The following is a 22877-nucleotide window of genomic DNA, read 5'->3' as shown; positions in this document are numbered from 1 at the left end:
GTCAAGAAGTTATAATGAATTGGACTTTCCATGGAAATATAAATTAGTAAGAGGCACTCAGCAGCTCACATACCTGCAGAGAAATAAGTCGAACAAGTTCACAGGAGCTACCAAAGGCTACGCAGGAGCTTCTAGGAACGCCGAACACTCCAACTCTTTTTGCAAAGCAGCAGATTTCCTCATCAGACCCGTCCAGACCTCCTCTAACCCACACAACCTGGTACCGGGGGACACTGTCCTAACATGGGACACAAGACGGCTGCCAGTCTGTTTTGAGTTCACGCTAAGATCCCTGCGAAGGCAGGTTTTGAACACATCACCAGGGCACACAGCCGCTGCAAGCACATTGCACCAGTAGCCCCTCGTGACTGTTTTATGACCTCTAGCTGCACTATGGGTCTGGAGAGGATGCTGGAGGATGTTTTAAATGTAGTAATGAATGCAGGAAAATGGAGGTAACTTTACATTAAATCTTAGCTCACTGACTCTTCATTTTAGTCTGAAAAGCAGCAATGTTGAAGATTCACAGTTAATCAGCAATTCTAGGCAAAATCCATGGAACACACACGGTTAGGAGGAAACTGAGACATGAGCCCAGGCTCGTACTCCCAAGCACTACAGTGGATTTTAGTTAAATGCTCTGCATTTCTGAATTAATGCAATACACCAGATTAAATGGGTTTATCTTAGGAACTGAGAACTAAAAGGAATTTTTTAAGACTGGAATAGCACTTCCTGCATGGTCACTCTTACAGGAAAATAAAATGCTTTTAACGTGAATTACCATTAACCACGCAGACAGGTTACAACAGAGACGGGAGGAAGGCATTGAAAAATCTATGCTGCAAATGCACAGTTTGCCCATATAAATTGCATCTACACAAGGACCATGTTGCTAGTATAACGACACTTGCAAAGTGTTCCTGATGGATACGTGGCTGCCTCTGGATCAGCTGCAAATGGAGCCACTGCTACCTGCCGCAGGCCGGCACCTAACATCAAGTGCCACCCACTCCTGAGCTGCTACTGCCCTTCACCTTCAAGGCAACTGTAGAAAAAGGCAGAAAACCCAGACACTGCAAATCTACTTGGATGGAATGGGTTGCATCAGTGCAAGAACAGTGCTCCTTTCTTCTTCCTTTTTTCTCTCCCCATTAGATCTGACCATTTTTATTTGCAATTTCAAAGCTTTTCATCAGCTTTAAAATTCAGCTACAAGGAAGGAAGATGAGTAGACATTCTCTTAAATAAATCCTGCTTCTGATCGGCTTCTGTCCTGGTTTCAGCTGAGATAGAGTTAATTTTCTTCCTAGTAGCTGGTATAGTGCTGTGGTTTGGATTTATGAGAATAACGTTGATAACACACTGATGTTTTTAGCTGTTGCTAAGCAGTCAAGGACTTTTCAGCTTCTTATACTGGCCTGCCAACAGGAAGGCAGGGAGTGCCCAAGAAGCTGGGAGGGGACATGGCCAGGACAGTTGACCCCAACTGGCCAAGGGGATATTCCATACCATATGATATCATGCTCTGTATTATAACTGGGGGGTGGACCAGGAAGCAGTTTGGCTCAAGAATTAGCTGAGTATCAGCTTCAGTTGGCAAGCAATTGTGCCGCGCATCACTTCTTTTGTATATTCTTATCGTTATTATTGTCTCCCTTTTCTGTCCTATTAAATTGCCTTTATTTCAACCCACAAGTTTTACCTTTTTTCTTTTCAACTCGCTCCCCCATCCCACTGGAGGGGAGTAAGCCAACGGCTGTGTGGTTGTTTTAGCTGCCAGCCAGGTTAAACCAAGACATCTTCATAGGAGCAAAGCAAGAAACTAAAGAGCAAAATGACACTTAATGCCATCTGTGTCAGTAACCTTATTTCTGAAATTCCTCCCTGCTATTTCAAGGCATTAAAGAAATTCATTCATGACTGTGTGTATGGGTACAGTCTTTCTGTATCAAAGCATTAGGAAATTACAAATTGGGGAAGAAAGATTTCATCTAAAAGGCAGATAAACATGGAAATTTGGGGAAAGCCCAGAGAAGACAGCTACTCATTAGATTTGGCTTTCTCCTGAACCAGCACACATTTAGACGCATAGCCTTGAAAGGGCTGCTGTACCAGCCAAATTATGGTTTTACCTTTACGCTAAGTGTAACAGGATTGCAACAATAACAAGTAATTTTGGGGGATGGGGACTACAACAATGATGCACAAGAAACACAAAAGAGACTACAAGAATGACACACAAAAGTAGAAAAAGTGGGATTAAAATCAACCGAAAATTAGTCAGACATTTTAACCAGATGGCATTTCCTCTTCTTAGCAGTTTGATGTGCTAAAGCCAAGCACATGCGCTATGACAGCAGATGGAAATCACACAGCTTTGTTTATGTTTGGGACCTACACTAAAGGGAACCATACCATGCAAGTTTGAGCAGGGAATAATTACTCAGAGCCAAAGAAATGGGTGCTTTTTTGAAAATACCAGTCTACAATTGGGCAGGAGTTACAGTCAATAAAAAGCTCAAGACAATTCAGTAGAAAACCCAGGAGTGTTCACTAAATCACATTTAGTATGGAAAGAGCTAGTTTCAACCTCTTTTGCCACGTCCTCAAAGCTGCACCTGACCACAATGCATTTTATAACCTGCCAAACACATTTTCTTCTGTTCAACAAAGCCATTTTACTTACTTTCCCCTTCCACTTCACCCAAACTAGTTACATTCCTCCAAGTAACATCAGTCCTTGGCTACCCTATGATCGATCACAAAACCTATTCAGGAAGGCTACAGGATAACTTTATATTGATTACTCTTCAAAACCAGACCTTGGGGCATCACAAACCAGGACTGGAGCTTTGCTTTAAAGACAAGCAACAAAAATTTCATTTTCACTCAAGCAGTAATTTCATCTTATTGTGTTCCCAGGCACATCGCTTTGTACCTTTTACTTGCCACTGTAAGGATTCGCCAGGAGTTTCTACGAGGGACGGTGGGAAGCAGAGGCCCTGCAGCACGCAGACAGACCGTCCCATCCATCTATGCAGCACCAACCAGCTCCACTGCATCCCAACCTGCTGTTACAGCTAGCAACCTCTGAGATCGTACAAAAGGACAAGACACTTAAGTCATCTTAAGCTTTCAACTCCCTATGAAGCCCTTCCATTTTCAAAATTTCTACCAGCCTCCTACTACAAATACTTCAGTAACAGTCCTCTGCCTGCTTATGTGCCCATCCCAATAGCATCTGAACACATTAAATGAAGAGCACTTGCTTGTGCTGCTGTAGCATTTTCCCTTTCAAAGTTCTCCAAACATTGACTAATGAATCAGGCAATATTTACCCAGTTGCCTGGAAAACAGATACACCTTTTTTAACAGCACAAAGTAACAAGAAGTGAATCATTCACAGAGCCAGGAACAGAAGCGAGGCCTCTCAGCTCCTACTAACGTGGCACCCCCCTAAACACGAGTCTCAAAACACTTGCTTATAAGATGACTGATCCATCTCTCTGGGACACTTTGAAGATTTACCAACCTGCAACATTAGGCTCTGCCCCTGCTACCAGTTAGCCTCAACTCAGAAATGAAGCACCAGGTATTACAGGAAGGAAAGAAATAAAAGGTAGCAGAAAGCACTCTGTTCACACCAAAAGCAACAAGAAGTTGCCATCAGAGAGAGACTGAATTTTACCAGGCATTATTAATTCAATATTCTGTCATTTCTCACACCACTGTTCATTCAACATCAAACACCTCAGCAAGGACTTCCTAATTAAAACATGGAAAAGCTAGAATAAAACATTTTTGTCACATCGTTTGTGGGTCTTTTATTCACAATTGAAATAGCATATGTGGCTCCGTACACAATTAAACATAAAGCTATCTCAGCACACAGGAGCAAAGAGTGACCACTTCAGTGCTGCAATCAATTCTCGTTTGCCCCTTCATCTCTAGCAGAACACATCTATCTGCCTGCACAAACCGACTGAAATCTCCTGGGAACGAGGACCTTATCTGCAATACCGCACGCAGAGGCGTCCCTGGGTCTGTGGCGCCCAGCACGGCCCTGCTCCAGCATGGCACTTGGCGCAAGTGAGCCGAACTGCGCAGGGAAGGCAGGCACCTGGCACTTCCCAGCCTTGCACCTCCTAAGCCCAGGCACTCTGGGGACCTCTGCTATCCTGTTAAGTGGCACCCTCTTCTACTCTGCTAACAGTCTCAGTAGGAAACCAAGTATTTCCCCACATTATGCTGAAAAACTAACCTCCCTGGTCTCACTGACACCACTCAACCTGGAACTGAAAGCTCAAGTCCAACCTCTATCTCACACCACAGACCCAACAAAAGCCGAGGCCAGGGAATGCAGTTACCATGTAAGCCAGCAGTTCAGGCAGCCCACCTCCCGCCACAAACCTGCGTGCCCCACTCCGCTGTACGAAATACAGAACGTACTGCTGAGACTTAGCAATCTATAATGATTTCCATCAGTGGAGCAATATGGTCTAGCTTCCTCCTGATAATGAGGAGAATAAGGGGAATGACAAGAAACACAAAAAAGCATGGCCAATAAAGAAAAAAGAAAAGAAAAAGATTGCCGTCATCACCACAGGGAAGCAGAGACACAAACCACAACTCTGCATGTATGCCAGCCTTGCCAATGCTTGGATCTGAAGGCAAAGACGTCCGCTACAGCGGGATGTGAAGAGTAAAGCCAAAATTCCCTGCTAAATATTGCTGCCAAACAAGCCATTTCTTGTCAATATTTGTAAAACAAATTGAGCCTGTGCTGTAAATATCCCTGCATCTGTGCACTGTTTGTTTCAGCATGAAGACTTCCAAATAAGCTTCACAGTGTACTTGCAGTGGGAGAATAGCTTGAGCAATGTTGAAGGACTCAGCTGTTCAGGCCCTACAACTGGCCCTTTGTGACTGGTGACAGACAGCACTACTGCTGTTTCTCTCATATTATCCATTCAATGAGGTGGGCAGCAGTTTGCAGCCACCTTTATATAAACCACCCCCCCCCCCCCCAAAAAAAAAAAACCACCCAAACAAGAAGCAAAGGAAACAAATGTTTCAAGGAAAAAAAAATGTTTACAAGTTACCTGAACACTATGAGATTGATTTCAAAATACTTGAAAGGTTCAGCAAGCAAATCAACCACAAAACTTGGTTCAGGCTGAAAACTATTTGTTTGGCGTTGTGTTTTTTTAATGCATCAAGACCTCCTGTGCCACAAGCCAGCCTTCCAGCTCACCTTGCCCCATGAGAAGTTTACAAACTCTGTTCTGACATCCCTCTGCAGGAGGGAGGGATAGAAGAGACATTGCTGACAAATACCCAGCTACAGTTGGACAGATCATCTATTTTTTCCAGGTTCTCCCCAAACAAGTGATCTGAAAGGAAGCACTGCTCGACCCTCAAAGAGGGAATTACAGCTATTGCCATGTTACAGCACCCTGTCCACTGCCTGTCATTCAGCAAGCGGCCATCTGATTGCGATATTACTGGCATCGAAACAAATTTTGGGAACCTACAAATCTATTCCCACGTCTCCCAACCTCTTCGAGCATGACCTTCAGCAGGCTGCTTCACACTCTGGGAATGACTCACCTTTCATTACAAATGGGAGGCTTGCCTTAAATATTTCCCCACCACGGTCATAGAAAAGGCATGGCCAGTATCAAGCTTCCTAAGAAGTGTATTAAAGCACTACCTTGAGGATACTTTAAAATACATCTCTTGCAAGTAGCTTCCATAACAAAGTTTAGTTTAGATGACAACACTTGGAGAGGGAAAGCATATTAGAGTTTGATGAATTGAAGTTAATTTTACAGCAAAACCAAACAACACATTTCCCTCCCCATCACCATCATTTACAAACTCAGGAGCAGAGACTGATCCATTGAACTAGAGTGCCAAAACTTCCCTGGATTTCAAATTGAAGTCCTAAACACAGAATCTTTCCTTCTCCAACCCAGAACTAAAATAAATCTTGGAGATAGTTATTGCTTCGTTGTATTATAGCAGCATTTGAGGGCCAGACAACCAGCCCTATCATTCCAGCAGCTGTACACATGCCACGTGCACACACACGCAGTAGCCTAAAACAAAGGGGAAATAGAAGACACAAAAAGGTAGAGTGACCACTCCACAGTCACAAACAGGGCTGATTAGGGACAAAGCCAAGAAGCTGGCCCAGTATCCTATTCTCTAGCCATCATTACTGACAACCAGAAATTGTTTATCAGCACTTTTGTTAGAACAGGAGATTGTATTTCAGAGGTATGCCAGATCTCCACGCAACCTTCTCCTCGTCAGGGTCAGTACAATTTATTTGCTGGCTTTTCAGCAGGTGGGAACTGGTATAGGCTTCACTGACCTCTGAGGAGCAGCCCTGCTTTCTGCCAGCAGATGACTTGCAATGCTGTCCTCATCAGTTGGGCAGAGATCAAAGTGTCTGTGCATTCAGACAAGCCCAGCAGAATGCAAACAGAAGGCAGAAGCAGAGGACTCCACGGCAGACCTGCCTGGTGGCAGGGGAGAGCAAGACAGGTTAACCAACAACAAAAGCATGTTACCTTTGATTTACCAATGACATATTCTGGGTCACTGCTTGATGGATGGAGGTTGGTTTCAAAAGTATAATTTTAAGGGAGCCACATGATTTTCAGAGCTGACAGACCTGTGCACAGCGTACAATTTGTTCATAGCATGACAATCCACCCAAACACATCGGTAGGCAGGAAGTTGTTCCTCTGTAGTGCAGGAAGGGGAATTTGCCACCTGCAGGCAAAGCTCTCAAAGCTGCAGAGGCAGAGAAGCACTACAATACACAAGCTAAAACCACAGGCAATGTGTTATTGAGCAGAACCACAGTGAAGGCTTTCGCATCTGCAAATCAGAAAGTACACACCTGTTCATTCCTCCCCACACAAGCAACCACTTACAAAAACAAGTTTCCCTGCCTTCACATTACAAATTGCCATGAACTTATGCAAGCACAGAGGAAGTATTTTTTTTAAAAGAAGAAAGCTCATTTTATTGAGAAACACAAATGGGTGGATGCTTCAAAACCAAGCAAACAGCCCTACTGCTCATGCAACATTTGTTGTCGGAGCAGAACTGCATTGCCCTCCAGCTGAGGCACAACATGTGGGATTCCTCCTCCCCCGGCTTGTGGGAAAGCCGGAGCAGTCAGAGTTTCCATGCTACGTGCCCTCCACAAAAGGTGATGCTAGCTGGGGTCTCCAGCTTCAGGCAGAAAAACATGCTGTCAGAGAAGCAACAACAGCCATAAGGAAAAAAATGATTCCCCACCACTGGTCCAAAGGAAGAGAGGATGATGAGATGTAGACTCCCTACAGCTATGAAGGAATTGCACAGAATGATGGGGGTTCAGTTACAGGCAAAAGGTTTCAGAGCCATCAAAAAAGCTAAGTCAGTAATAAAAGCCAAAGGGGGCGTGGGGGGGGTGGGGCGGGAAAGGAGAAAGCCAGCATGACACATACCCACAGTCTATCCAGCTTATAGTACCCCGTCCTTTCACCTCCTGGGCCACACTGGACAGTAACCTGAGTGAGCTTTCTGCAGCAGCAGCTGGAAAACAAAACACAATAATAATAAAAATGAATCAACAACAGCATTATTATTCCACATAAAAAACCACAATAGTGCATTCCTTTGTTCTGAAGCACTGGAAGAACATTTTGTCTAATTTGAAGAAACGAGTAAGAGAGAGATCAGTAAAATCTTCTGTAAACTAGAAGGAATGCTGGCTGCAGCTGAAGTTGGGTGGTTCCTTCCCTCCACCCCCCCTTAAACACCACACTGAAATTCATAACCCCAGGCACGCTCCCTGACCTATGTTTATGGAGCTCTGCTGTGTCCTCTCCTGCAAACCAGCCTCCATCCCAACACTGCCTTCTTCCTGTGGCTGGGCATTAACCAGTTTGTACCACTGCAACTTCATTTAGGACCTTCATCAACTGTAAGGGCAAGTCATTCAGCATCTCTGCCTGCCTCAATTCTATCCCTGTCATACACAGAATTATTATTTGAAAAATTTATTATTTGTTATTACTCTCATAATAACCCTGGGAGATACCCAAACCACCAGTCATGAGGAGCTCAAAACAATTAGCGGAAAGCACCCAGAAAAGGTCCTTCCAAGAACTGGCTGTATTATAAATACCCAACCAAGATTTCTATAATGCCATGCCACATGTGTAGATTTTACAAAACACTTCCATTCTACAATAGTCTTATAAATGGTATTAAAAATAAACACAGAAGAAAAATAGGGAAAGAGCTTGGGAGAGAAAAATATAGAGGTTCAAACACATATTAATTGCCTAAAAAAATCTAACAGAAACTGTTTCTTGACTCAATAAACAGAAAATAGAAACCCAGAGCCTCTTCTAGATCTATTTAAACTGCTGCTGCTCCACAACTACTTCAACTAATTGAATATAAGAACAGCTATACTGGGTCAGACTGAATGCCTCTGTAGACCAGTATCTCATCTCCAACATTTGAGAAAGTGAAGGCCTATATAGGTCAGAGTAGACAAGTAAAGCCAGTGGGTAGTGACAGCCCCCTCAAATAATCTCTAAACCTCCACAATTTTTATCTTAATCTCCTGAGCCAGAAACAGCTTCTTTGTATTCACCAGCCTTTGCTTGGGCCTGATGCCATCAGAGATGCCAGCCCACACACGTTAGCTCTCAAGAAACTCTCCTATCCCCAATACTGATAACACGCAACTGCCACCTCTCTCCAGCACAGAGACATAGACACGTGGGGAAATTCTTCACATGTACTTAAGAGTGGAACATTTGTCAAGCACCTTTTAAAAATTAAGCATTCAGGATAGGACAGACTTGTCCCAGAAGACTCAGTGGTTGAGCAGCCGTGGCAGGATACCCAGCCAGTAGGGTGAACTAAACATCTCCTATAAATAAGGACATCTCCCAAAACCAATGAATTTTCTACATGAGATAGAAATACTCATCTAGTTTTGCTCAGCTGAGAAGCAAAGCCTTTGTTCCAGCAGTACAATCAGATGCTGTCCAACATCTCACTACAGCTGAGGAATGTATATCTGGGATTAGAATTGCACCTCTGAATTCCTATTTCTTTTTTCCCCTCTCCCTTCTTTCTGGGGGACAGTTAGGCAAGAGATTTCTAATTGTGCAAGGATCACTGTTCTAGGAAGAAACATTAATCCCACAGTCAGCTCTGCATGCAATGCTTTAGACTGCTAAAAACAACCAATTAAATAACAAAAACAGAAAAAAAAGAAATCTCCACTACACAGCTTTTGAACAATGCCCATAGGGCAACATTTATTTGATGAGTGTCAGAGCTGAAATGTTCTGGTTGTGCTTCTAAAAATGAAAGCAACCATCATTTAAAATATTAAGCGTAAAAAAGAAAAATTTCCCTTTAAAAAGCTAATACAGATGTCTTTTTTATCTAAAGTATTCCTTTCAAAAATCAAAAAGCGTTAGAAACTCTTTTATGACTTTCACTTTGAACTTGTTACTACAAAACCATTTGGCCAAGTTCGAGAGCTCTAAGTTCCCCACTATAGCAAAACACAAATATTTTAACAAAAATTAAATCACATACATCATTTTAACCATTTCAGAATAAGCATATATTTAGGAAACAAAAGTTAATTATCCCAGCACCTGCACATTTTTGTCTGCAAAATTCTCTGATATTGGGGGGGGGGGGGAGGATACTGGGTCACTACATACTGCTCCAATTTGCCACACTATAAACCCAGAGCAACTCTACCAATGTCATTGTGTTTAATTGAGATAAGACCTTTACAACATGTCAGAAAGGGAGGACCCAACCCCCAAACAAAGCATTATCTTGTATTGCTTGCCTGCAGGAAGGAAAAGGAAGCAACAACAAAAACAATACAGCACTAAGGAAAATCATCTTAATGACACATTTTACTTCTTGCTGTCCAATGACTTCCACATCAGTATTCTGCACTTGTGTATGGAGCTTAAAGATTGTTGCTTCATTTTGCATGGTGTCACACAACACACCAAAATAAACAAGGCAACAAAGGACGAAAGGTACAGCAGAAGCAGAACAGAGCAAAAGGCAGAGCACACAGACAGGTAAGAGCACGATTGAAGAGCCAGAAAGTAGAGCCTCAATGAGAAAGACACAGCAAAGAGATTCAAGGGAACAGGTGGCATGACATGAAATGAGCCATTTCTCCCTCTTACACAAGCAGCTCATTTTTTATTTTTATATTTTGTTAATTAAAGTTGAAAGACAACCATGGGACACCCAAAGCTGTCAGAAGCAAAGACGGATTGATTTCAGCACTGTAACTATTCATTAAGCCTTTCAGTGTCACCAGGAAATCGAAACTTGCAAACTACTGTGATAAACACACAAGAAAGCTCTGGCTGATAGCTATGATGAGCACCCAGTTTTGGAGACAAAGCCAGAATAAAGCACATTTTTGACAATGTCACAGAGCAATTAGAAGACCAAATTAAGACAACTCCAATCTTGAAACATCAGGAGCCTCTGAGTTACACAAGGACAGCGGTCCTGAAGGAGCCCTTGCAGTGACATAGAAACACCTCGCAGTCATATAAGGCAAGACTGAACAGAGAGTAAGTAAGGGCAAAGAGCTTAGTCATCTGAGCACGTACACAAGTAACCAAACATGCACACAGATGTTCGAACGCACACACCTTGCTGGGCACAAAGAGCTGTGACATCAAAAAAACCCCAACCTCCAAAAACCCAACTTACCAGATTTAGAATACAGCACCAGTACGTTATTCCGTGTCCTGAGAAGCTTCTTAAAATCCTTGTGGTCACTTATTTTTTCTATGAGTGGAGACACCTTCAATGAGTACACAAACACTGGCAAGAATGCCTACAGAAACACAAAGCCAGAAATATTAGTAACAGCTTCCATGCTGAGAAACAAAATACAAACTGCTTTTGAAATTGCCTTGACCTTTTTCCATAATCTTGAGACACACTGCCTTAAATAAACTATCATATCGATTTGATCAGCAAAAGCAAAAAAAAGCCATATACATGAGTTATTGAAACTGAACCAACACCACTCCCAGCAAGCATCCTTAAGTGGAAAGATGAGATAAATGCTACATCAAGAAATATGGGTTTAGTTAAGAATCCATCCCCTTTAAAAGTTTCTTCCCTAGTCAAATAATCAGATAAAAATTCTTATGTAAATTTAATATACTGTAACAAGAGAAGCAGCAAATTAGCACTTCGAGAGCACTCTTGTCCCTAGATCTCAGAATACGCTGCAAACTCAATCAAGTACTTTGATATCCCACAGAAGACAGTGAGAGCCATGAAGTTAGAACAACTAACCCACATTGATACAGAGCAGATGAAGGAAATGAAAACAGAATTTGCAAGTAATCCAGCACCCGCATTACAGCACTAACCACAACCCTCTCCCACCCGCCCTTCTGAAGTGGAACAAGGCTCACGTTTCCCAGTGGCCATACTGGATCTCACACAGTGCCTTTGCCTAAGATCAAGTTTGGCTTCCAGTGGCCATATGGAAGGCATGGCATTTAATCTCTCTGCATCTCAGTTCTGCATCTATGCAAAGAAATTACTTTTTTGTTGCATCTTTTGGTCTATTTAAATCATAAAAGCTCCAGAGCAAAGTCGGTCCTTTATCCTACTATAAAGTAAAACTATCAAAATATAACCATAACCTCAGCTGGGGCCTCTACTGCTGATTTGTACTGCAATAATCTTCAATAATAATAATCTTATCCATCAGGCTATGCTGCCTCCCTTCTGCACTGTACTGAATTCACACTAATGGAATGATTATGGGAAGCTTAGCTGGAGAAATTACCTAGTTTACATTCACCTTACAGTAAAACCTTAACACTTAATTGCTTGGCTAAAAGCTTTAGCTCATTTGCCTAACACACACAGGAGGTTCAACATTTTCTTAATTACAGAACTAATTTTGATCATGTCTCATTCCAACTGGGCTGGAAAATGTGTCCAGGATGGATGTGAAGTCGTAAGAGGCTGCTCTTCTCGAATCCTGCGTATTACAGATTGCAGCATTCAAAACAAGGCACCAAGCCAGTTAAAGTCGGAACGTGCAGCCCCAGGCACTACACTTCGTTACAAATTCAGTTATTTGCAAACACCACGTCACTGAGGCACAGAAACAAAACCGGCAACTACGAAACATATTTTATAAGTGCCAAAAGTTTTTACATGCAGAAAGGGGAGGGGGAGTTTTGGGACACATGGGGTAGAGGCTGAGCTGAAATGGGGGTCATCCTCAAAACAACCTCAGGACATGTTTGGGAATTTAAAGTTACTAGAAGATACACCTTTAACATAAAATATAAAAGCACGACAGGCCACGCAGGCTTAGAGTGAACAAGTTCTCCTAGTCTGCAGGCAGGACTCCCACCACCGAGCCCTGTTGACCAAATGGTCTAACTGTGAGAAGGAAAAAAGCACATTTGCAAGTCAGCCTCTACCTTCAGCATAAACGCCCTTGACGCTTTAATTCAACTGACAGACTCGCATTCTTCTAAATCCAGATGTCCAGAGCTCAGCCTTCCTACTTGAGGCTGATGCATGTGAATCATTTGTGTATTTTCTGAGATAAATACATGGTGTTGCCAATCAAAGTAGACAAATATAGTTGTGCTAAGTGGGGTGACACAGACATGCAAATTCCTGCTCAGAACTCATCGCAATCAGAGGCTGTACGGGAGGGATTAATCTAACATTGACTTATGAGATCTCTTTAATACCAAGTATTTTTAAAAAAAAACAACTTTTTCCTTCACCTCTATTTTTTAACTATCCAAGTGTCTTAAAGTTTTACTTAAGTCTTGAGTTACAGAAGGCTAAACCTAAACTTCACTGAAACTAAAGCTGAACACAGCAGGAAAAACTAAAACTACAGGTTGCTTCTTTTAGCTTTCTTCCTGTTTGAGTCCAGTTTTCTAAATGGATATTCTAGTCTATGAATTCACTGCCAAAAAGAAAGAATTAGACTAAAAAAGCCACAAAGGCCACTTTCAACGTGACACCAGATAGTATTATGAACTTTGTTTAAAACATCTGTACAGTTTTACTAATAGCTTGGAAGCACCGTGTATTTCATGTCTTTTCCAGATGGAAAGGCTGTTTAGCCAATTTCAGTGAATTCCTTCCCCCTCCCCTTATAATGGCAGAGCTATAAACCTCTTGAAAAATTGGATCCTGGAAACAGTGACAGCTTTAACTACTGCTTTGTCGGTGTTGCCACTAATAGAAAACTCGCTGCGCTGGTGGAACAGCAGGCACTTGGAGGGAGAAGCGTGTCACATTGCCTACATCCAGGGCTACTTTGCCCGATTCCTCCCCAGGTATCAAATCAATACATGTTACTCATTTTCCTGCAGTTTTACTACAGCAGCTCTCTCCAATCCTATGGTTTACACCAAAACCCACTGGGAAAGGCATTGTGCACACAAGTGCACCGATCAGCCCTGGCGAATAAATCATCATCTCCCTTTAATTAAGATTAATGTTGCAGCCTTTCCAGGTTATAAAACCCAAAAAGTCCAAGCTGAAGGCATCGAGTTGGACAGAAACACCCTGCCTGCACATCTAAGGCAGCTGCAGCAATACTGGGAGGTTATCGGCTGAGCTGAAGAGTTCACCACCTCCCAATATGTATTTGCACTACATGGTGTTTGCAAACTGATAAGAATTAAGTAGTTCCACGTTCTCCAGCTTTCTCTCGCTGAAACTAATGAAGACCCTACCTGGGAATAAATAAGACACCAGTTTATCGTTAAACCTCCTGAAGAACCTCTGCCTCCGCTACCAGCTCCACTGAAGGCAAGTGATGCTGAGCTGTCGTTTTCACCCGATGCCAGTCTCTTCCACAGGGCTGCTTTGCCCTGCTCCAGAGCCAACGCTGTGACGCCTGTACCGACAGTTACAGCCTCACCAGGGCTACAGCCAGTAGTTCTGCCAACAGCACAAAATTAAGAGAATGGGAAAAGAGAATCCTATGGAAGCAGTTACACACTCTTCACAGAAAACCAGGCTCATATTCCTGCACAGCCAACAGGCAAAGCAGGAGCAAAGACAAGGCTCATTTACATGTACTGTGCTATACGACTTTAATTGTGAGATATGACTCAGGTAGATTTACTCCAGACATTTTGCTGAAGTCTTTGCAGGAGAGCTCATCAGCCAAGCTCTGCCTGATCAAGCACGCTTCTTGTTTAAATCCAGGGCACAACAGGAGATGAGCTCGTATTAAAAAAAGAAGAGGTCAAGAAAGGTGACAGTCCCTCCTGGGCAGGAAGCCTCTTTTCATATGCGTCAGGAAGTGCTACATTCACACATATGGAACTCTATAAACAAGAAACAAGCTAAACTTTGTCACTTGAGCATCCAAAAGCTTTAAAATCTATTCACAACCACCAGTGAAAAGTTAAGAAACACTCCAAACATTTTTCTCAAGAAGCTGCCTACCCTGGTACCCATTAAACTAGAAGGGTTATTAGGAGCAACACATGCAACCTCTGCACTATCCCTGCCCTGTGACACTTATATTGACAAGAAATTGCAATAAAACTGAGGGAAGGTCTATTTTATTTTGTGCTGTGTTTGCACAGTGCCTAGCATAACGGGTCCTCATCCATGGCTGGCTCGGTGAGCTGGAACCAATACCACAGTCACCTGATGTTCTCTGATGCAGGAAACTTTGGTGGAGACCTTCAGAAAAAGGCAGACTATGAAATGCAAATCTGGTAGCACTTCTAGCCTGCAGATTTTCCCCAGCTCAAGATTACAATCTGAATTTATTTTCACAGATTTTTTTTTTTTTTTATGGCATAGGTCACACATCAGTCATGTGATGGCAGTGTCTGATCTAAGATGCATGAAGGATTCTCAAGTGAAACATAAGTGAACCTAAACCCTCAAGAGAGTCAACTCAAAACTGCTGAGAGACACTGTTATTTGAGTACAAGGTAAAAAAACATGTGTGCTCTAGCTCTACCTCTGCTCTTCAAATCAAAGCATATATTCAAATATATAATCTTGCAAGCTAGATGGAAGAAGTCTGATCAAAAAGGTTTAATTTTCCTTTTCTTGCCCACTCTCCAGCAATTCCTTGCAGAGCTGCCAAAAACATGCAAGTGTTACAGGGCAGTGAAGCACTGCACAACCCCACTCCCTTAGAATCGGTACCCAAGAACCATCTGAGCTTTCAGAAATCCAGAGGCACAGAGAGTTACAGGCAAATAACTATTTGCTAATTATACTTCCAGGACTGACACTATTGAAATATGTGGTCATCCCTCAGGCCGTGCTGTCTCAAAAATCATCAAGGATCTGAGAAAGCAGTTTATTTCTCAAGTTTTTACTCTCTTCTGAATCCCATTTCACAAAATGAAAAAAGGGAATATTTTTCAAGCAGCCACAAGAATGTATTTTCATATTTTACATTTATTATTCAAATTAAATGTGATAAATGCTTAACTGCTGTTCCTACAAAACCCAGTTCAATTTATGAGTTGCCCCCCACAAAAGCTTCATGACAACATGGTCTTTTGCTAAGGATAAGCAGCACGAATATTTATTTATTTTAAATCAAGAGCAATGAAAACACATGGTTTTATAAACAAGAAAATACAAATCAAAATTAAGTAAGTACCATTGTACATTAGACAGAAAAACTATTTCCTATTTCTCCTATTTCCAGCTCAAGAGCATGAAAAAAATGTCCCTGGACACAAATCGTGCATAAAAAAATATAAATGGATATGTTGCTGAAACAGTGCTTAGGTGCCTGAATCCATATGTCAACATACAATTTTTATGCGCACACTAACACTTACATGAATAATTACGTAGACAATTTGCATGCTATTCATCAAGAATAGCTGGGGCTATGACACGAACAACGCTGATTCCAGCACAACTGCTGCTTGGCAGGGACGCAGTTTTACACTCGACCACAATTTCAAAAGCCCATTTTTCAGCAAGACACTGACTTTGATTTCTGTCTTAGCTTAACCGCCCACTGATGTCACTCTCATTTTGGGACAACGGCATTCAACCCACTGTAAATATGATCAATGAGCAACACTGTACATATGAAACAGATTGTGTCTGACAAGGCATTTTACAGGAATCTAGTTGAAGAGCAAACCTGCCTCAAAATTCCAAGCAGTAATGCAGAGGACTGAATTTCATTTCATAATTTATTGAGAAGGGGACTAGTTCACATGCTAAACAAGGGTCTCCCCTGCTACACTAAAAGGCGGGGGGGGGAGGAGGATGGAGGGGACAGGCATGACACAGGCCAGAAACCCGAAGAACAAGACCAGATCTCACCTTCCCTTTCCTACTCAGTTCCCAAAATGAACCCTGTGGTGGAATGCACACTTAACTTCAGAAGGTGGATTGAAGGAACATCTCCGTACTGCAATGACAGAGGTTCATCAACCTGCAGATCAGCTGGTGGCACAGTCAGGTCCTGGGGTGCAGGCAGTGTGCACGTACTGAAAATACCAGGTCTAAGTCATCTCCAGGCAAGCACAAGAGAGAAAGAGATCTGTTGCTCCCTTCCCCCCCATTTTGTTCTCACTTAAAAATACAAGATGTTCAAATCCAAAGCCCCCTTGTTTACAAGAATCACAGTTTGACTGCAGATGTTTTATCTTCCTCCATCATACAAACCACTCTTGACCTTGTGCAATAATTGCTTTCTTTTCACTCACAAGCCCTCCCTCCGCTGCTATTTACATTCAGGGTTGTGCTGCTTTGATCACTGAGCCATTTGTAACAAATGCCTTCCAAGATGGATAGTGATAAGTAGGACAGTCCTCTGTTTTCATTCATGATTAATATCCAAAATAGCTGTAGAAACGTTTTAATCAAATCAGGTAAGGGGAGACAGGTTATCTCTGTTACTCAAAGGTACCTCAAGGAAGCCTGCTAAGAATTTATTGTTTCAGTGAGGGAAGAGAAAGCACTTGGGTCTCAGACTTCAGGGGTCATGACTGAAGCAACCCTGCAGGTCCCCACTGGGACCATAAAACCATCTTCTAACCACATCTGCAGGAGTTCCCAAACTGCAACCTGCTGAGGATGCCAGCACAGAGGCTGCAGCACGTTATCTGCAACGAATCCAAAAAGCCATCTACAGGTTCAGTGGGGAAAGGGACTCCAGCACCCACAGCATGGGATGCCCCAGTGAGCAGCACTCCAGCAGACACACCAGAAAATCAACGACTTCTGCATCAGAAGACTGATAGCATTAGAAAACCATGTTTTTGCCCAACAGGTTTACATTTGCAGATGCTCCCACTGGACACTTCTTGGGTTTTGTTAATTTCCCATGAGCTCCACAGAACAACGCATTCTTACTTTGTATATAATCCAGAACAATTAACCTCAAGCCATTCAAGGAATAAAAAAACCCAAGCACTGCTGACATTTTATTGTGGTGGGTCATATCTGCAAGAGGCAAGTGTCATATCTTCTTTTGTTCACGAAGGAAGGCAAATTAAAATCCTGACACAGAGCATCTTCGTATTCTTTAACTTAGGCTGAAGAATGCTACAAATACAGCATTCCACTTAAAGTGGCGCTTGCTATGTTCATTTTCCAAATATAGAAGATAGCAAAAAATACCATGGAGACGTCAAGATTTGACTAGACTCTACTGTTCATATTGTTCTTAAACACTGGGTTTTGAGGAACATAAGCTACAGGCATTAATACTCTATACTAAAGGTTGTTCTTAAGGGTTCTGTGTAGCCAATTAATTGTATGGTTTATCACTAGTTTTCAAATGCTTAGTGAAGGAAAAGCCTGTGCAACTATTTACTAATTAACAACTGACTGTAATAGGGTCAATTACTAATGCTGACAAGAACTTCCTCCTTACGAATGTGAAGCTCATTCTCTCTTCAAGCCAGACATTGGTGCAATATATATTAAACAATCTGTTGATGAAATAATGTTTCAGATATCACTTCTCAACGAGTCCATTTGGATGACTTCAGAAGCTAAGGGCATGGGCAAAGCATATGCCACATAATCCCCCACTAAAAACTGGGTTTTGAAGAAGTTTAAAGTATGACCTACTCAAGAAGCACATAAGAGATGCTATAAAAAGATGACAAAAATACTACTAATGGGACTTACAAAGAAGAGAGGGCGAAAAATGACACCTGAAAATCCTTAGCACTTTATATGGCACTTGTTATCGTCAAAGCATTGTACAAATATTAACTAATTAATCCTCACATTTTTCTGCCAGGTGATAGGAGCCAAAGCTTAATTTAAATAGTTGGAGTAAGATTCACACAGAAAGGAAGCGATCTGCAAGAGGCAAAAGGGAAGTAGCATCAGAGGAAGCTGGCACGCAGCTGATCCTAGAGCAGCACACAACTACACGCTCATTGTGTGCCCTCTCCTGAAAAGTGTGGAGGGGGAGAGAAAGAGTCTGTTTGCAGTCACCCAGAAAATATGCTGTATGACTATAAACCCAAAGAGAACAGACAGCATCAAGGCAGCCACAAATGACATTACCTTTGTTATCTGTGCTCTGCAAGCGCACAAATCACTGCGCTCTCCACCAATGCTACCAGCTACTCTCAGCTAGCAAAGCACCAAAACTTCAGACCTGCTTTGCTATCACAATTTTTTGCCATTCACAAGCTTGAAATGGTAGCAGGATCAAGGTAAACCACAATTTACTTCCAAAGTGACCCTGTCCCCATTAGGAAATTTAAGGTGATGCTAGTTTGTGATTCTGGTTGCAAATTGCATTGAGTTTTTCCATTCACAGACCTCCAAACACAAGTCTGAAGAAAGGTGAGTCATTACCTCCATTTTAGTGAAAAGAAGAAACTCAAGGAACTGCATCACCAAAAAGCAAAAGAAATGGTCAACAACAGAACAAGCACCTCTTCCACCACCAATTGCACACAATGTTGTGAACACACCCCTGGGCAGAAATGCCACTTCTGATGACCACACCACACTTGTGGCAACATCCCAGGCCCTCTGAAGTAAACAGGAGCTTCAGCACCAAAACCAACGGATTCAAAACGTCACTCCATAAGGTATAGAGTGGAGTAACAAAACCAGTCCTGAAAGCCAAGGTTTGATTTGGGAAAGGCATGTGAGGAGACAGAGCACAGCCCACATCACAAGTTTTACAAACCCTATTTTGAAGAGGGAACAGACGAAGTAGGAATGGGGCAGGGGAACAGCAAGTAAGCTGCAACACCCTCCCTCTGACTGTGGCAAAACACTTCCCAAAGCAGCTCCTGTAGTACAAACACTAACTGGATGGGCAGAGGCATTCCCAAGTTCAAACCCACCATGGGAAACAGGACCTGAGCACTGCAGAGGAGAAGCAGTGCTCACATCCTGCCTGCAAACTCACCAGAGGCAAAGCCACTGCTGCCACGCTGCAGGGCTACCTGCAACACAGAGTGATCCCCGTCCAAGCCTTCCCCACAGGCCTGGACTCACAAATCCATGTCAGTGCTCACTGGTGCATTCCCATGACATTACTGGGACTTGAAGAGCTGGAAGCCTGAAATGTTCCTTTCAAGTCTTTCTTTGAAGGCACTGGGTTTGAATGGCACCATGTCAAGAAGCCTTCTTCCCAACGGCTATAAGTCGGTCAGACTCTCTTGACTCAGTTTCTCTGTCATTAAGCCAACACTCAGAAGACAAATTGACCTTTGCCACGTTGGCCTGAGATAACATTCATCAGTGTTTGCAAAGCAAACGAATCCCAGATGTGTAATCCTGTTGGAAGCAGTGGCTGGCCTCTGCTAGGGAAAGGACAGTACCTGATAAATCAGAGGAAAATCCACCTCGGTGTGAAAATCTTTCCCAATGCCTTTAACAGTAAATTCAGTCCTCTGAACATGAAATATAGTCAACCACTTGACATACCAAATAGGGAAGTATCTCTAAAGTTAAACCACAACTTCCCTATGAGTCTCCAACTCATTCAAGAAATAAAACTTTACAGCAGGCGGAGATCACTGCAGTATTTTCCTCACATGCATGTCACAGAGTGATGCACAAGATAACAACATCTTCCATTAGAAGATACTGAAGTGGTTTCTTCATCCAGCTTTGTAGTTTTCCTTTTACAAATGCAGGAAGTCTTAGAGAGATAAGGATTTCAATTCTCGGAAGCCATCTCCAATTTTGGGTCCTACTTTAAAAATGAGCCCTATTTTTCAGGAGCGCTATGCATGCACGAGTCTAGCTGCTGTCCCAGGTGCATTACAAGCACTCAGCATTTCCAGGAGAAAAAAAAACAAAACCAAACCGCATTTGGGTACATAAAAAAGGACAGGCTGGAAGGAAAGAGACAATGTTCTCATTAACCTCTGTCCTACCAAGCAGCTGGCATTACCTTCACATTAACTTTACGCACCAAGAACGTCCTGATTTAACGGCCTCACTGACTTAGCAGACATTGACTCAAGAAAAATTTAAAAGCAGGTTTTGCAACGTCACAGCTGTAGGCTAGTTTTTTAATCCTGGCGTACAGCGAGTTACATATTTCAAGATGAAAAATCACACCTTCAAGTGCAAGATAATGCAAATTGGAAGAAATAATTTAAACTACTTGTACACAGCAAAGGGGAAAGAATTAGCTGAATCAACAGCTCAATGAAGACATCTGCTCAGCATGCAGCATCACAGAGCAAATAAAATGCTGGGGCAAATTAAGAAGGGAAAGAGAGAAAAATGTGGATAAATTATAATGGCTTTGTATAATTTCACTGACAACAGCAGGCCCACTCGGCTCATCTCAAAGACACCAGCCCTACAATACAAAAGGTCCAAAGAAGGGCAACTAGAATAGTTAGGAACAATATATTCACATGAAGAAAGCTAGAATAGAAAAAATCTTTTAATCTACAAAAAGAAATCACAGCATAATACTTACATTAACATAAAATGAGTGTTACAGTAAGATAAGGTCTGACAGTCACAGTGGATGTAGAAGGAAATACCACAAATAACTCCACATGTTTAGTTATTTTAAATCAAGGGAAAATTCAGTGCATTTGTAATGCCACTTGGTCCACGGTATATACTTATCCGAGGAATACACTGCCACAAGTATCACTGAGAAAAATACCGTGGATATTAAAGATGAGCCACAGGAGGAAAAAAAAAAGCCACACTAAGACCTAGCCAACATTTTAAGAAGAGTTCAGCCTGACTTCAGTTTGACTTGAAACCAATAAATAAATTGCAGATAGCAGAGGTCTGTGCTTCTAGATCAAGCTTGGAACAAAACAAAAATTGTGCAGGATGCACAGCATTTCTTTTCCCTCCTCCTGAATGAGCTGATAGCTAGGCCCCTGCCAGAGGCAAAAGACTACATCAGTCAGGGCTGATACTCTCTGTCCCACAATGGCAATTCTAATATTAGCACAGAATAAGCATAGGGCAATTAGCAATTCCACACTTGATTTGTATGACTTAGATGAGCAGCACTCCTAGGTCGTGCATTTCCAAATACATTTCAGATCACAAGTGCATGAAAAAATTAACGTAATTTTTCATTAATTATTAACTCTATTTGTCCAGGCAGAAGGAACAACTGTAGTTCATGCCAATAAAGTAAATAAAGGAGTGCTTTAAAGCATACCTTCGCCAATCTTTTGAGCTATTTATGCTAAATTCTGTGGATAAAAAAAGAAAAATCAGACTTTAAAATAAAAATATTTCTGTAAGTCTAGGAGTATCCCCGAGGTAAGGAGCGTTCTACTTAGTGTAATTTCAATGAAACGAACCCAGATCCTCCGGAACGCACTAACATGGAGAGCGCCACATTTGAGGGGCGGACAGGCAGGGCCGGCAGGACTGCCCACGGCCACCCGTGCCCGCGCACAGGTGCACAAAGCCGAGCGAGGCAGTTTTCCTGCAGCAGAGCCACCGCCGAGGGAAACCCTCTACCGCCGCGGCACCGATTTCCACACGAAACTTACGAACGAAGCGCCCGCCGGTGGGAGCCGCCGGGGCCGGCCGGGGCAACCGGGGGCTCCAACCCGCAGCCGCTCGGGGAAACGCCGGCGCACGCCAGGGTGGGTTTTTCTCTGGGTGATTTTTTGAGAGAGAGATGAAGGGAGAGAGGGAAGCAGGAAAGCAGCACACGGGCTGAGGGCTGGGGAAACACCCAGGAGGAGAGCTGCCGGAGCCCAGCCACGCCGGGCTGTGCCGTGCCGAGCCCGCTCGGGGCGGCGGCGGGTGCGGGCGGCGGGGGCAGCCGCCGCGCCCAGCCCGAGGGGCCCGTCCCGCTCCCAACTTTCGCCCAACTCCGCCGGCCGCGCCGAGAGCCCCCGCCCCGGTCCGGCGAAAGGGGGACACCCCGCGCCCGACACCCGCCGCCCCGGGGCGCCGCCGCCACTTACCGCCAGTCCGAGCAGCAGCAGCAGCGGGAGCCGCCCGCGGCGCCGCGCAGCCCCCGTGCCCTGCCCCGGCACAGCCATCGCCGCCGCCGAGCCGGACCCGCCGCCGCTGCGGGCTGCTGCCACGTCTGGCGGCGCAGGCGCGCTCCACCGCTACCGCCCACCCGCGCGGGGGCATGACGGGGCTTGTAGTCCGGGCCGCGGCGGGGCTCGGCGCGGGGGGGTGCGCTTCCACCCCCGAGGGTGTGCGCGGCTCCCACGGCCATCCGGCGCACGGCGACAAACCCACCCAAAAGCCCCAAACTACTGCCAGCAGTCACCGTTAAACGGTACTCTCCGTCCAGTTTGTTTCAACAGATTAAAAAGAAAAAAGTTCCACCTTCTCTTCTGTAC

The 22877-nt window shown here is 43.5% G+C and overlaps 1 protein-coding gene across 1 annotated transcript in view; it reads right to left on the bottom strand.

The window, feature by feature from the left end:
- PDIA5 (protein disulfide isomerase family A member 5) overlaps window positions 1-22647 on the bottom strand; it is a 104348-nt gene extending 81701 nt beyond the window's left edge. Inside the window, exons 1-3 of the mRNA XM_075757065.1 lie at window positions 22488-22647; window positions 10795-10921; window positions 7512-7599 (exon numbers count right to left, since the gene is read on the bottom strand). Of these exons, the coding sequence (XP_075613180.1) occupies window positions 7512-7599; window positions 10795-10921; window positions 22488-22565 (293 nt within the window). The 5' untranslated portion in view covers window positions 22566-22647. The remainder of the gene's footprint in view (window positions 1-7511; window positions 7600-10794; window positions 10922-22487) is intronic.
- Between the last annotated feature and the right edge of the window lie 230 nt (window positions 22648-22877).

The sequence above is a fragment of the Balearica regulorum genome, chromosome 6 (assembly GCF_011004875.1).
Source record: "Balearica regulorum gibbericeps isolate bBalReg1 chromosome 6, bBalReg1.pri, whole genome shotgun sequence".
NCBI lineage: Eukaryota > Metazoa > Chordata > Aves > Gruiformes > Gruidae > Balearica > Balearica regulorum.
The sequence above is the reverse complement of the archived record's forward strand: the minus strand, read 5'-3'. Positions and strand labels throughout refer to the sequence as shown.